Here is a 16557-nt window from a genome sequence, read left to right on the forward strand (position 1 = left end):
AGTATTTTTATTTTGAAAATTTGTATAGTAGGGCATGGGTAATATGTTAATGTCATTGGAGACAAAGGTTTTTAGTGCATGAGAGAAGAGGTACAGTTATAAAGTGTAAAAAAACCAAAACAAACAAACAAAAAACCCTCTAATCTCAATATTCCAATATGTTATAAGATTACTATGAATACATGATGTATTTTTTCTTTAAATATAAAAGAAAAGTATTTTCTAGTTCTGCCACTAAAGTCTAGAGGCATTGACAGACCTAGTAACAACAGGTGTCCCTAGCACCCAGATTGTGGGATCTGAGCATCATTTCCCATCAAGAGTCAGAGCTCTCTACAGAAATAACTGGTTTTAGTCCTAAGACAGTAAATGTATGGAAAGGGCCTGGAATATCTTTTCAGACCAAAAAGTAAAAAACCTTTCAAAGCTACCGTAGTTTTGTTAAAGATGCTCAGAAAATAATTTGAAAATTTTCTCACTAACTAAATATGGAAAAATTGAACATTAAAAAATGTCTAGAATGAGTTCCAGTCAAGATGGTAGAATAGACGTCACTCCCTAGCATCACTCTCTCCCAGAAATCAACTGATTTACAACTATATAAAAAGCAACAACAGCCAAGCTAGGGCCGCTAGACCTCAGGGGAAGAGGAGGAGAGACCTACAGAGTGCATGAAGGTAGGAGAAGCCATGATGAGAGAAAGAAAAAACTGCTCTGACCATTTCATGCTGTGGCTGCTTTAAGGCTGGAGCTGCTAAGCACATGGAGCAGGAGTCAGTAAAAGCTGCAGCCATGCCCTTTGCATGGAGTTGTTTGGAGGCAGCAGGAAAGAGGGCCTTGGTGGCTTCCAGGACAGCAAGACCATTAATAGGGTTCCCATGGACCTACATAGGAGCAAGGAGCCACAACAACTGAAAAAATGGAGCCACTCAGAGGTCAGTGAGTCATCACAAGGGACTGGGACACAGCCCATCCCATGGGAAGTGTTTGCAGCATGGGCAGTGGGAGAGACAGGCCCACCGGGGGAACACTGGGGCACAGCAAGGACAGCTGATCTGTACCCCAATCAGTGTAGGACCATACAGAGGACACTGGTCAGTAATATAGAATTGCCTGGGGTGCAATCTGATGGAAAGACTCAGGCCCAGATCAGAGTTTCTACATGACCCAGGTGCACTGAGTCTCTGGAGAGCTGGAAGTACCTATAAGTCAACCATTATAACCTGTGCTGCACAAAAAGCCTTCCCTAGGGAAGCAGCAGCAAAGCAGCAATTTAGCTCAACCACAGACCTCAAGTACTGGTCCCAACAGGAAGTTCCCCCACTTTAGAAGTAAGCAAAGGACAAAAAAATTAGTTCTGGCTCGGACAAACCTCCAGGGCCTTGGGTCTGCCTGGGGATGTGAGGCATGGATCCAGGGACCAGACCCCCCTCCCACAACCAGGCACACCACCAGCTCCTCCAACCCAGCCCAGGCACCTGAGGCATGGACTGTGGACTGGACACCCCTCCCACAACTAGGCACACCACCAGCATCTCAGGGCCCACCAGGAGACCCAAGGGATAGAGCCTGGGATCAGACCCCCACACACACAACCTGGCACACCATGCCAGCACCTCAGGTCCTGCCCAGCAACCTGAGGCATGGAGCCTGGGACCAGACCCCACTGCCCCTCAACCAGGCACACTACACCAGTGCCTTGGGGCCCACCTGGCAACTGGAGGAATGGAGCTGTGGACTGGACCCCCGTTCCACAACCTGGCACACCATGCCAGTGCCTCGAAGCCCTCCTAGGGACCAGACCCCCATCCCACAACCAGGCTCCTCACACCAGTGCTTAGGGGCCCACCCAGGGACCCAAGGTCTGGACCCAGGGACCAGACCCTCATCCCATAACCAGGCACAGCAGGCCAGTGCTTCAGGGCCACCCGGGGACCTGAGCATGGAGCTAGGGACTAGACACCCCTCCCATAACCAGGCACACTGCACTAGCACCTTGGGGCCTGCCCAGGGACCTGAGGCATGGATCCAGGGACCGAAACCTCCTCCCACAACTTGGCACACTGTGCCAGTGCCTCGGGGCCATCTCTAGGGATGAAGCTGGGGACCAGACCTCCCTTTCACAACCAGGCACACCACACCAGCACTCAGGGCCCACCTGGGGACCCAAGGGATGGAGCCAGGGACCAGATACCCCCTACAACCAAGCATACTGCCAGCACCAAGGAGCATGCCAAAAACATCACCTCCATGCGGGTGGCCCATAGCCACCACAATAACCATGGCTGCCACAAAAGCAGCTAGATGGCACAACCACCATACAGATGGTCTGCCAGCCACTGGAATGCATTAACACAATGAGAGTAACCAGCAGTGATAAAGAAAAGAAGAGGATGTCTCTTTCCATATAGCCCATTCCAGAGTGACAGAAGAAGCATCTGCTCTATGATAATATTGGGGGACCTGATCACACCTCTCAGCATTGGACAGATCATCTAGGCAACAAATCAACAGAGTAACCATTATTATTTCAGAAGGAGAGAAGAAATCTAGGGTAATTAGTGGGGGGAGGGGGAGGGCGGTGAGACTGGACAAGGGGCATAAAGAATAAGTATGATTTGTAACAGTACATATGCTAGTAATATTGATTTGATCAACATATCTCAATGTTAAACCCCCAAAATATGTATAATCAATTTTGATTCAATAATAGTTAAAAAAATATAAATATAAATAAATAAAATAAACACTAAAATCTATAAACATTGCCAAGATCAATTAAAAGAGAGCTAAATTAATAAAGAGATAGTCCATGTTCGTGGATTGGACTTTAAAAGGTCATTTCTTCCCAAGTTGATTATTGATTCAATGCAATGCCAACAAAATCCCAGCAGACTGTTATGGGAAATTGACAAATTGATTCTAAAAAATATATATGGAAATGCAACAAATCTAGCATATACAAAAAGAACAAAATTAGAGATTTATAGTACTAGATTTCAAACTTCAATAGTTAAGCCTAAGTGGCAACAGGATAGATAAATAGTCCAAAAGAAAAGATGAGAAATTCCAGAAAGAGATCCACAGATTGGGGATGTCAGTATACTGCTCTCTCTATTTTTTTATATGTTTAAAAATTTCATAATCAAAAGTTTAAAAAATAGAGTACCAAAACCCAAACAACAAAAAAAGAATAAATTAAGATACGGAATCCACAGGAAGGAATGAACAATATCCTCATCAACAACTCTGAAGTAAATTTAATTCACTAGCAGATTTTAGAAAAATGTTGTTCAATGATTTCATAAGGAACCCATTAAAACTCATGGATTTAATCCCTTCCATTTCATCCTAATTTTATCTTTGAACACAGAATGAAAGCCTAATTTATTTTAGATTTATTTGATTTTCAAATAATTATTAAAATGTTATATATCTCTGGATTATAATCCATCTTATATATCCAAAAGTCTAATATTGGTCAAGAAAACTTAATAACCTCAAAATGTGGTGGGCTTTACTCCATGTTTACACATACCTGGTTCCTCTGTTTCCCATCTTACTGTAAAGCCTCTCTCGCTTCTTAAATGTTCAGAATAGAGATGAAAATAGAGAGCATTGCCACTGCTGAGAAGTTCTGGAGGGAGTACGGAGCCACAGAATCTTCCAAGTTGAAAAGCTGCAGAGGAATCTCCGTCGTGAATCTGAAGAAACTCATGTGGACAATCGGCCACTGATTCTAATTGGAAAAAAGTGAAAGTGATACGCAGGACCTAAAAATATAAAGGCCATAATACATTATATTTTATTTCCATGTTAATTCTAAGGTATTTTACTAACTCGAAGCATTCATATTAAGTGACTTTCAAGAGATATTTCCTAGTTATCCACCAGTATACATGGCAATTTCACATATTAAAGGACTTGTGGTAAAAATTGCTAAGACCAGACTTCAACTAATTTCAAAATATATCAAAAAATCTTAATGAGATAGATTTACCTAGATTTCATTGAACTGTCAAATCCATCAAAAGCATATCAAATGTATAGCTGAAAGTGTTTCAAAATCAGTGAAATAATTAGGGCATTTGAAAAATCTACCTTGAATTAAATTTAAGTGGCTAATATTGCCATTCACAAGAATCTATTCCCTGGTCCCCTAAATAACCTGTAGCATGTATCGTACACACCGACATTCATCACTGTCCCCAGAGATGCTGATTCCATAAGGGTCTATGAACCTCTCATCAAGATTCTGATGCCCAGTCCAAACTGACATGCTCAGGTGTAGTAGGCTAAGTTGGTATAGTGTAGACAAGTGTAAAGCCTCTGAATCTTCAGGGTTGGGATATCACTGAGATATCAACAGCAGACAGTGGGAGAAAGGTAATATGAAAAATACTGACCATAAAAGTAGAAGAGAATAAACACAAAAATGTATTTCTGGGGTAAAGTGTTAGAATGTACAGACTTCAAATGCAGTAATATTACCAATAAAATATAAGATATCTTTCACTAACAACCTCATTTAAAACAGTAAACAACCAAAAGAAAGCTACTGAATTTAATTTTAATCAGAACCTAACATCACAATAGTATTCAGCTAACGAAAAAAAAGTCAGGAATTTTTGTAATTCTATGGTAGGATATTTTAAAGATCAGTTACCCATCATTATATCATTTTCTCCCTTGAAGCAATTTAAATAAAAATCAAATAAATATTCCTTAATTGAACTATCCTGATTTGCATACGTTTTCCACCATATTGTGTACATCATGGTAGGGAAAAGGAGGTATAAAATCACTATAATCGGGAAAAAACAGGATGACTTTTCTTGCAGATTGGTAATAAAAGTACTAAAAGTTTTTCACATAAGAATTTTATCTTGAAAGAAAAGTGTTTTCAATGTCAGGAAATAGAATTCATGAAAACTAAATGGAAGGAAGGAAACTCACATAACATACCCTCTGGGAAATTGATTTTGGAAGTTATTCTATTGTGGCATTACCAGGCCTCAAAGAGCCCTCCCTCCTCAAGGGTAAAAAATGTTTTCTGACCCTTGCACAATGCCCTCTGTAATATCATTTTGCTGGAAAGCGTTAATAGGATTTCAAGGAAAAATCTTATCTATTCGGACATGCCACTTCATTTTAACGAGTCCTGGAGGTGGTTGAGAATCAAATAGTTAGAAAAGTCTGAATAATTAATGTCTATGGTAAAAACACTAAAAACCTTAGGCTTAGATCTTAACTTGAGGAGTTTCATGCAGTGTCTCAGAGTCACACACTTTGGAGTCAAATGACCTGGGTTAAAGTCACTGCATACCTCTTACAAACCGTATGCACCTGGACAAATTTCTCAACTAGACTAAGCTCTGTTTCCTGCCACGTGAAATGAGGATATTAATTCCTATCTTTCAGTGTTGTGAGAGTTAAAAATGGAATGATATAATGTATATGAGGCATTTAGCAAAATACCTGGCACAGAGAAGATATTTGATGAGAAAGCCATCCTAATATCAATCCCGTTTTTTGCATAATGATCAACATAATATGGAGGGATTATCTTCAAACAATACTAAGTGACTACATGACTTTACAAATTAACTACTGGCTGTCAGTTAGCCAACCGCTGTAGAGAAACATTCATACTAGACAAATCATGAACTTGGGAACCAGACAAACTTGACTTTGAAATTCAACTGTTCCAATTACAAGCTAAGGAGTGTTAAAATTTTTTTCTTAGCTTCTCTTACTTTCCATGATTTCATCTATAAAATGAGGATACTATTACCTATTTCAAAGAATTAGCATAATGTTAGAGAAAGGTAGGCAAAATGTCTAGCCCAATGCCTGACACTTAGTAAGTACTCAATACATGATAGTTGAATTGTCACTTTATGTAACATATATATATACACATATTGCACATGCATACATACAAATGAAATGTGCACTTGGACAGGAGATACTACACTTACCTTTCCCTCTTCAGTTCGGATAACCCAGAAGCAGTTAACGTCATGGACAAAACCAACATCGGGACTCATATAGCTGAAGCTTCCATTGATCCCTGAGAGGGACTCTCCACAAACTGCAAAGAAGAAGATGAACTGTGCTTTCAGTGACTCCTAAAAGAAAGAGGCTAGGCAACTGTAATGCTGATGCTGAAATATTTACAAAAGTCTAAATAATTAATGTGGGAGACCAAAATCCCACCATTACCTCTTCTCTGTCCTCTTTCTTTCAACACCCACCCAGATCCCACCTCTTGTCCAGCATCCAAGATGTTGATTTCTTACCTCCTCCATGACCTTCCCTGGACTCTTTCTGATTTCTCTGGCTCCCATTCTCTTTATCTGTATGACATTTGACTTTACCCCATACAGTTTAGTGTATGTCTCTAGTTCTTGTATCTTTTTTTGCTATTTTGTGTGAGTCTTATCTCCTTAATTGGAAGGTAAGCAGATAATAAGTGCAGACAACATTTTATGCTTCCATATTTCTCCACAGGGTCTATCATCCTAAACACGTGGTAACATCTCAAGAAATGTGTTGATTCAGAATCAGGAGTAGTAAGTGAGGGGTGGAATAGTCAGAAAAGACCTTATGGAGGAGGTTGAATGTGAGGACACCTGAAGAACAGAGACATCTGGATGGGACACAAGGAAGGAATTTGGGGAGAGTTGTGGGGAGAAATAACCCAAATAAAAGAACACAGTAGAAATACTCATGGTGGCACATGGGGTTATGGGCAAAAGAAAATTGTCTGGCTTGAGTAAAGGTATTTCTAAGGAACTAGTGAAAAATAAGGTTAGACAGATAAGGTGAGGCCCGGTTATAGGAGGATAATAGGAAAACAATCCCCATCTCTATATAACAAGCAAGAGGGAGCCACTGTGTATTCTAGAGCAGGAAAGGAACACAACGAAGTGTAGTATTCGAGCAAAATTTCATAGCTCCTGTACAGAAAACTTTCCCTTAGAAAACTAGAAAGGACAATTCCTCAGCATATTTGATATTTGGAAAGGATATAATGAAAATGGCAAATACTAATTTAACTCTTCTTTTGAAAAACAGTTCTTCTGGCTAAAATCGATATTTTTAAATATTTACCTTGTGAATTCTATACCAGTTCTGCAAGGAAAGACTTAGTTCTCAGCATCTAAGCAACTGGACGAGAAAGTAGGTTCAGCAGAAGAATCTGCATAAGGACTCAGTACAGGATGGTGCTTCTAAGCTGTCAGTATCTGTGGTATAAGAAATGCTGACTGTACCTTGCTGAGGAATCTGACAGAAGGCTCCAGTCCAGAAACGTGTGCATTCACAACTGAAGGCATTAATGCCATCAACACAAGTTCCCCCATTCAAACAGGGGTTGCTCAAACACTCGTTGATGTTTTCTGTGCAGTTGACACCAGCCCACCCTGATTCACACTTACAGAAATAGCTAGAGACTGTTGGCTAAGGGGAAAAAACACAACATAATACCATAAACAAATGGATAGACGATAAACTTGAATCAACTCAAACAATTAAAAAAACTAATGCTTTGTGATGTATTTAACAGGTGTTGAACCATAATAAGTATTTTCTAGTAGCCTAACTTGTAATAAGTTTAAATGGCAATTGCTAAGGATAAGAAGACAAATTTATTTGGGTTAAACTGTGAGTTTTGTTTACTATTTTGTAAATCACTGAGACAAAAAAATTAACTCATTGGTTTTTCCTAGGAACTAGTTACTTCCTACCTTTTATCTGAGAGTTATTGACAATTCTTTACCTTAAGCTTGAACCATTACCTTAAGATTCATGAATCATATAAAAATGTACTTTATAGAAGTAAAACTAAAATAATTCTCGAGTTCTCCATCTCCACAGGAAGAACAAAGGACTCACGATGCATTGTCCATTTAAACAGGGGTGACTTTGGCAAATATCGCTGAGTTGTACACATCCATTTGGCCCATATCCATTTCCAGTATATCCTGGGTGACAGGTGCAGAGAGGTAAGGAACCTGTTCAGAAATAAACATGGGAGTATAAATACAGGTCTTCTCCTCGGTTCAGAGGCAGTAACTAAACTCAGGCTCTCCTGTCAAGACAAGAATCTATCAACACCAAGTCTACATCTTCCTGTGGGCAGACAAAACAAGGTACGAAGAGAGAAAATATTAGAATACTTATGTTTCCATTTTTATCTTAAAATAAGAAAGCTATTCAATATTTGTAACACTTTATATATGGGTTAACACTGGCTCTGTGGGTCCATATTTCAGATGGTCCTGCGCTGTGTACAGATGTGAGGTACGCCAAGGGAACATGGAGTTTCTCAGCATGGAGAGGCAATCAGTGCAAAGGAGGATTCTCAGGACAATGGCGTCTGTTGCAAGCACTGTACATATATTGACTCATTTAATCTTCTCAAGATCCCTATAAATAGGCATTATTATAATCCCCATTTTACAAATGAAGACCAAGTCCAGAGAGAGTGTCCCAACCGAGGACACACAGCTGGAATGTGGAGGAGCCAAGGACGCCAGAAGCACCCTCATGTGCAAGGTGCCTGCAACATCTTGCACAGGAGTAGAGTTTAAACGGGCACTTCACACCTTCCCAGTGATGTGGATATAAAACCTTATTGAAGAATTAAAGAAACAAATAGAACAAATTATGCAACATGACAGATTTACAATAGAAATGAATGATAGGGCCGGCCCATGGCTCACTTGGGAGAGCGTGGTGCTGACAACACCAAGTCAAGGGTTAAGATCCCCTTACCAGTTATCTTTAAAAAATAAAATAAAATAAATGAATGATAATATAATCTTCAGCTTATATTATTTGCAAGACACAGTTTTAATAATAAAAAACATAGATACTTTTTAAAATAAATAATTGCCTAAAGATGTGCTCTTTATAGTTAATAACTTCTTTAAAAAACATTTATGGAGAAAAATAGGGTAAGTATCCTCCAATGCTGCTACAGCTTTGCCTGGACATGCTGCAAGATTCCTGGGGTAAGCATACTGGTTGCAGTAAAGAAGGTCAGCCTAAAAGTACATAAATGTGCTACTTCATGCCGTCTATACAACATCACTGTGTTCTATATATATAAAAAGAGAGGTCTTGAATTGATCAACAGACACAAAGAATGATTGTATATTATAATGATGAATAGGCTAACTATACTGATCTAACCACCACACATTGTACACAATTATTGAAAATCAATGTTGTACCCTACTGATCTAACCACCACACATTGTACACAATTATTGAAAATCAATGTTGTACCCTACTGATCTAACCACCACACATTGTACACAATTATTGAAAATCAATGTTGTACCCCACATGTACGTATAATAATAATAAAAAAGAAATGAAAGCATGTAAGTTTAAAAAGAATAGTATCTGCTGCAAGTACTTTACACATATGGACTCATTTAATCCTCTTGAACACCCTATAAGGTACATGCTATTATTATCTGCATTTTACAGATGAAGAACTAAAGCACAGAGACATTAAGTGTCTTGACCAAGGGCACACAGCTAGAATATGGTGGAGCAAAGGGAGACATATAAGCAGTGATTTTTAGAAATCATGCTTCTCACCATTTCTGTATGCTGTTAATTTAGTCACAAGTATATGTATATTGAGCTAGATTTCTATTTGATGCTATAGATAAAAAATAAATTCTAAAAATGTCAAACATCTAAATGTAAAAAAATAACATAAAATTATAATAGTAGATATACTTGACTATTTTAAAAGTATTTAGTAAAGAAGGCCTCTCTAAACATGACTCTAAGCAAAGAAATAATAAAAGACTTATCTTTTTAACTATGTAAAAATTTTTAACTTCTAAGTAGAAAATATCACCACAAAATTAAAAGAAAAACAACATGCCAGGAAAAATGCTTTTAAAACATAAGACAGATAATGAGATAACGTCCTTAGCACGTTATGAAATTTTATAAATCAGTGCAAATGAGCAAAGGACACAAACAGGAAAAAAAATGACCAGTAAAAATGTAAAACTTATTATTAGTAACCTAAAAGTGTAGATGAAAATTATGAGAAACTAATTTTACCAATAAAATTGACCAAGATGAAAAATAACAATAGTATGTATTATTGTCAAAGGTGGAGTAAATATGTATTTTCTTGTACCATTGGTGAGCGTATACCCATCTGTACATTGATACAACATTGCTCGAAGAAAGTTTAGCAATATATATTTTGCTAAATTATAGGAGATGACTCCTCTTTTATGCAGCATTTGCAGACACTGCTGGGTTTTTCCCTAGGTCCATTTTCCCCTTCCTTAGTGGTGAACTCCTTATTTCAGCTGGATTCATGAAGCCCAGCCTCTGTATGCCATCAGGTATCATCCTTTCTTTAAGGCCAGAACTGAGCCAATGGCATAAAAATGGAAGAATCCTTTTGCTTTCTTCCTTTTTTTCTCCTTCCTGCTTGCTGGAATATAGTCATGAATTAATTAGCTTGCTCAGTTTCCTTGGGAAGTAACTCTTAAATGGAGCAGATCATTAAAGAGCATAGTCTACAGCATTTTTTAAAAAAATTAAATGCATAGTTTTATAACATGGATTGATTTGGGGTTTGAAGATCAAAATAATAATTTTGAGGACACAGGATTTTGTTTTTAAAATGTTGGATTGTTGGGCCAGCCCGGTGGTGCACTGGAGAGTGCGCCGCTTGGGAGCGCAGTGGCGCTCCCGCCGAGGGTTCGGATCCCATGTGGAGACCGGTTCCCGCTCACTGGCTGAGCGCAGTGCGGGCGCAACACCGAGGGTTGCGATCCCGTTGCCGGTCAGTAAAAAAGACAAAAAGGAAAAAAAAATGTTGGATTGTTTTAGAGGATCATATTAAAATACCTAAAGCCAAAGAGAGATATGAGTAATTACCTAGAGCTGAGGAGCATGTTGCTTCTGTGTGGCAGCCCCCGTTGTTGACTGAGCAGATGTCTGTGAGCGTGCACACTCTTCCATCACCCTGATACCCTGATCAGAGCAAGAGCAGGGGCATGAGAAACAACGTCAAGAACGTGGGAGAAGAATGCCCATCTGAGGACCAAATATCATGAGCTAGACCAACCAGAGAGCCTCTAATATCAAAACACAACATGTAAATATAAAGTGTCATAAACAAATAGAATTCTATAATTAAGGGAAAGAACAGCAAGCATTAGCTATCTGATGTCATAAACAATGTTCTGGGTTGTTTCTAATTTTAAAAGTATGAAACTACTGCTAGACTTAGAAAGTGCTGACACTAAGAAAGCTGACAATTACAGTCACTCTGTTTTTCGAGGTAAATTATTGTAGAAGTCCAAAGTACCATTGTTATGTGTTATTAAAACATAAAAGTTCACTTTATTCCTGAGAACCCCCTGAACTTCTTAGATAGTAATTCAATTTAGATTAGAGAATGGTAGTAATGACTCCTTTACAGAAGAGAAGGGAAACTAACATGTATTATGTGCACACTATTATGCTGGTGATTGAGTAAACTTTATATGTAAAACATCTCCTGAGTGCACTATACTCATCAATTATTTGTGGGGACAATGGAGCAGTAGGTCTGTGATCCACTCAGAAAATTTTTCAAATCCTGCATTATTTCAGCAGCTATTTCACAGTTTGTAAGGCTTGCTGTTTCCCAACGCTACTCAAAATATTTTATACTTTTTATTTATTTTTTATGATTAAAGTTATACTAATGTATCCCCAATCTACAAGTTAAACAAAACTTTCTGCACTATTCAGTTTCTCTCCCCAGACAGACATATTTGAAATGGAGCACACGATTCTGTTTTCAGATGCATGTGTTACCTGTAATGGTATCAGAAAATGTAGTGCGATACCTGGTGGACAGGACTGACAGTGGTAAGATCCGAGAGTATTCTCACACTCAACAAGTGGAGCCACAGAACAGCCTCCATTATTTATTGCACATTCATCGATATCTTCACAAATGTATCCATTTCCCTGCCAGCCTAGAAGAACATTGGAGAGGTTAGCCATACAGATAAAAAAGAAATGCAAATAGTCACAACATACTAAAAACCTGCTATACTCAAGGGACTATAGATTAAAATGAGATAGACTCATCTTATTGGCAAAAATTGTTTTAAGTTCTTAGAATCGAATCTTGCAAAAATGAGACAGACCTATCCTATTGTCACAAATTGTTTTAAGTTCTTAGAATCAAATCTGGCAAAGATGTGGGCAATTGGAGTATCCTTAAATAATGTTAGTTGGATGTTAAATTATTATAACCTATTTGGAAAGAGATTTGGCAGTATTCATTAAAAGTTTTTGAATACATAGCTTTTGACTAACAGTTTCACTCCTTGAAACTTACTCTATGGTGATAAAACTACCAGTATATTAAGATGTAAGAGAATTTCTATTGCAGCATTGTTCACTAGGGGAAAAATCCTCAATGGATCACAGGGGTATAGGTGAATATCCTACAACTTATCTATATCACTGAATATTAAAAACAACTTTAATAACATATATCCATCCATATGTGCATACATACACACACACATATATTGAAAGAATTTTCCCATATATTTTAATTGAAAATACCAAATTTTAGAATAAAATGCAGAGCTGGAATCTTACTCCCAATTTTGGTAAAGAATGTTTTAAAAACCTGCATATGTGGCAAAAGGTAGAAGAGCGAGAACCAACAGCTACCAGTGGTCTCACTAAGAGGACATGATTGAAAGTGAAGACATTCTCGTTTTATCCAGTAATTACAAGTTGTATTACTCTTATAATTCAAATTATTAAAATTATACAAATATTTTTAAACTTTTAAAGCTTTTAAAATATTCATATCCTTTGATCTACAATAGAGTCCCTACCTAAGATTCTAAGAAAATTATATTTGTGCATGACGATGAGTACACAGAGAAAACTTGGAAGGAAATATGCCCCAATGTTAATGGTGGTCCTCTGCGTAATAAGATTATAGGTATTTGTTCTTTTTTTCATATTTTTGTAGTTTATTTATATTTTATAAGCAGTAAATATGACTTTGATATTCAGTAAAAAAAAAGTAGGACGAATAACAGGAAAACAAAAAACTTTGTTTCTTTTTTATCTTCAACAATAAAAAGAACAACATAAGAACATACCCTCTTATTTGATAATTTACTTTTCTGATTTTTTTAGTTTTTAACATTATCACTGACAAATTACCTTCAAAAATATGATTATTTGCAAATTTCGCTTGCTCCTGAGAATGAAGAGGGGAGAAGTCTTTACCTGTTTTTTAATTTCTTCCTAATTTTACAAGATCTAAACATATAACATGCAGAAAATCACTAAACCAAAAGTCACAAATAAAGCAATAAATGCATGGGTTCCATAGGAGACAGAGTAACGGAGTATTTGGCAGCTCAGCTCCAGAATCAGGCAGACCTAGGTTTGAATCCTGCCTACTTATAAGCTATGTGACCTTGGGCAAGTTATTTAACCTCTCTAAGCCTCAAGTTTTCACATTTAAAAATGCAAATAATATTAATTTTTACCATTTCTTGCTTTTGTAGTTGCAAGAATTAAAAATCGCTTACACTGTTTTCACAAAAGAACAGCTGCTATTATTTTATTTTCTTTGTGCTCCACTTTCTAAGAACACCCAGGGAGTACAGAGAGGCTTTGTAAACTCCCTGTGATCTGGTTAATTGCTTACCAGTGCACCCAGCACAGAACTTTGCTCACAGTAGGCACCCTGCAAATATGTGCTGAATGGATGATGATGATCTCACATAGTAAGAGGTAAAACTTGGATTCAAACCCAGGCAGTCTCTGACTACAGAGCCCATATTTTCAGTGATTCAATGTATGGCCTCCCCTGGAGATTCAGTCTCTGTGAGGCTGATGGTGCTGGATATTCTTATCTATGGCAAGGCCATAGGATACTGTAATGACACACCCAGGTTAGAACAACTGGACTGTGATGGAGACACAAAAAGGTCAATAAATTTACACAAGTTTACAAGCACCTGGTTAGTATGAAAGGTGGGACTAGAATACATGTCTTTTGACGACAAAAGTGAGTCAATGGCATGGCAATACAACATTTGTCTTTATAAACTCTAAGGCTAACACTGCCACGATTTGACTCTAGCACAGTTCTGGACAAACCTCTCACCTCTGTTGTGGAATTATTACAGCAGTAAGATGGTCTTGAGTAGAAGTCAGTGAAATAGGACATGACACTGCATTGGAACACCTTCTAAGAACAGTGTTAGCCATTGGTAGAGGAAGGAAGTTGGCTCTGGCACCTTGCTACCTGGCATGCAGAGGCTGGCACGTGGCCCCAAGAACATACCTGTGGCACATGCCCCACAATAGAAAGATCCTGGAGTGTTGAAGCACTGTGCATGTGTGGAACAAGGTGCGGGCCAGAGGCTACACTCATCTATGTCCAGCACACAGGCAGAGCTGTTCAGTGGGGACGTCCACCCGGGATTGCAGAGGCAGCTGTACTTGGGCTGGCAAGAGGACAACAATGTGAATACATACAATCACAAAAGTGAGCAAGAAAAGCCTTAGAAAAATCTCACCAAGTCCCGAACTGTTTATCCTGTAACATTTGTTTCCATGAGGCCAATCGAATGGCCTCTCTTTTAGTTCCCCTATGATTAAGCATTTAGACCAGACCATGCAAAAAGGGAAACATCTTTATTTCGGAGTAAGAGAAACCTATAATTTATCTCAAAGATGCCAGGGAAAGAGCAACAACAATCAAGAACTGTAAGTCAATATAATTAAAGTCAATCAACTCAGCCTGCTATGTTTTTAGAGGGAAAAACACCCAAGTAGGGACAGACCTTGGAAAATCAATTCTGTTTGTTTCCTTTTTGAAAGTCTCTCATTCCCCTCCCACCTGCCTTCCCATCCTCTCCACCCCCATCATTGGGAGTGAACCATTTTTCATCACATGGGTAGAAAAAAAATAGAACTAAAAGTAAAGAACTGAAGCTGTCATGAAGAGCCAAGATGGCTGGGACTGAGCAAACTTGAGCGTCAAGAGTCAAGGTCATCAGGACCCAGAGCATAGGGGAAATGGGTTCATAGATCCTGCAGCACTAACAGGGGCTTGGGGCCTGAAAAATCCAGACTCTTAAAAACTGCATGATTTTGTGTTTCCATGTCTTGTCACTAGTAAAACTCACAAGATCATGAGAAGGTCATGTGCCACAGGGAGATTCATGAAGCAACAGTAAAAATGTTAGTATTTTACATAGTGCAATCTTAACCTCCGGGTCCATTTCTCTGCTTCTCTCATCTCCCCTCCTCACCTTTTCCCTGCTTACAGGCAGGAAATGACTTCACCTCTGCAGCTCCTCGGGGCATTGTTCACACACAGTCAGCACAGGATAAGGAACTAACAACTGTGGTTTCTTAAAGGGGTCACAATTAGGAAAAAGACCGACCTACCTCTCCAGCTTGTTCTCGGACTAAATCCTCACAGATGCCATGGACACAGCGTGCGTTAGAGCCCCCTTCGCAGTCATTGTATTTGGAAGCACACTGGGGTCCATATGTCTCAGGTGAGCAGAGACAACTGTTGGTGACACAAAGGCACAATGTGAGGGTTTGTGCTTTAGGGTAGTGACTGTCTGTTAGGATCAATTAAAAAAAATTCAAATCGCAAGTCAATAATGTTAACCTGGAATTATAAACCAACAATCCAGATTTACTGGTGTGGAATTGTAAGAAAATCATTCTGCTCTGCTCCAAGTGGTGGAAATGTGTTATCATTGCAAATACAGTGTTAGAGACTCAGGACTTAATATCTGATAAGTCTAGCATTATAAATTCTTCTGGTATGAGGTCATCAAATAGTGCTTTCAAAGGTCAAATGTCTGTAAACCAAAGGTGATAGATTTCTTTCAAAAAGGTAAAGGGAGAGACCAGTAAGTTCACTCAGCATTCTTCCAGCTGGACTCACCAGTATGCACAGGCAACCTTGACTAAACTGATAATTCCCAAATGCTCTCTAGGATTGTATAACCCCACATGCAGTGTGATGTCCACATCTCATCTGTGATAATTATTATTACACTACAAAGGGTACTACATCTTCTAGCCATAGAGATGTAGTTACCATAGTGACATTTCTCTCATACTTGAAGTCACATTTTGTTTTTTGAGGTCTAACTTTGTGGAATTGTTAAACATAGTGTCCACTACTTTGTTGAACATGTTTATAGATGTGCTTGATTCAGGGCTTATAATTCTGGAATAATTTACAAAGTATAATAGCATCTATTTTTTTTTTCTTTTTTTTTTAATTGAAACATGATTGATTGTATATATCCGTGGGGTACAGAGTTGAATATCAATACCTGTGTGCAATACATAATGCTCAAATCAAGATAATTTATACATTCAACATTATATAATGTAATCATATTTTGTGGCCTTTTACCAGTTTCTCCCTTAACATCCTTCCCCTCCCTCTTTCCCATTTCTGGTAACCTCAGTTCTGCTCTTTCTTTTTGA

General features: G+C 38.4%; 1 protein-coding gene across 1 annotated transcript in view; it reads right to left on the minus strand.

The window, feature by feature from the left end:
• The window catches only part of LOC103598491 (cubilin-like), a gene marked incomplete at its 3' end in the record, with an annotated part of 124254 nt that overhangs the window by 93446 nt on the left and 14251 nt on the right, over positions 1–16557 (minus strand). The window contains exons 7-14 of the mRNA XM_008582489.1: positions 15490–15616; positions 14378–14540; positions 11892–12023; positions 10933–11028; positions 7900–8018; positions 7278–7464; positions 5982–6094; positions 3539–3773 (exon numbers count right to left, since the gene is read on the minus strand). Of these exons, the coding sequence (XP_008580711.1) occupies positions 3539–3773; positions 5982–6094; positions 7278–7464; positions 7900–8018; positions 10933–11028; positions 11892–12023; positions 14378–14540; positions 15490–15616 (1172 nt within the window). The remainder of the gene's footprint in view (positions 1–3538; positions 3774–5981; positions 6095–7277; positions 7465–7899; positions 8019–10932; positions 11029–11891; positions 12024–14377; positions 14541–15489; positions 15617–16557) is intronic.

Source organism: Galeopterus variegatus, unplaced genomic scaffold (assembly GCF_000696425.1).
Source record: "Galeopterus variegatus unplaced genomic scaffold, G_variegatus-3.0.2 Scaffold2637, whole genome shotgun sequence".
Taxonomy (NCBI): Eukaryota; Metazoa; Chordata; class Mammalia; order Dermoptera; family Cynocephalidae; genus Galeopterus; species Galeopterus variegatus.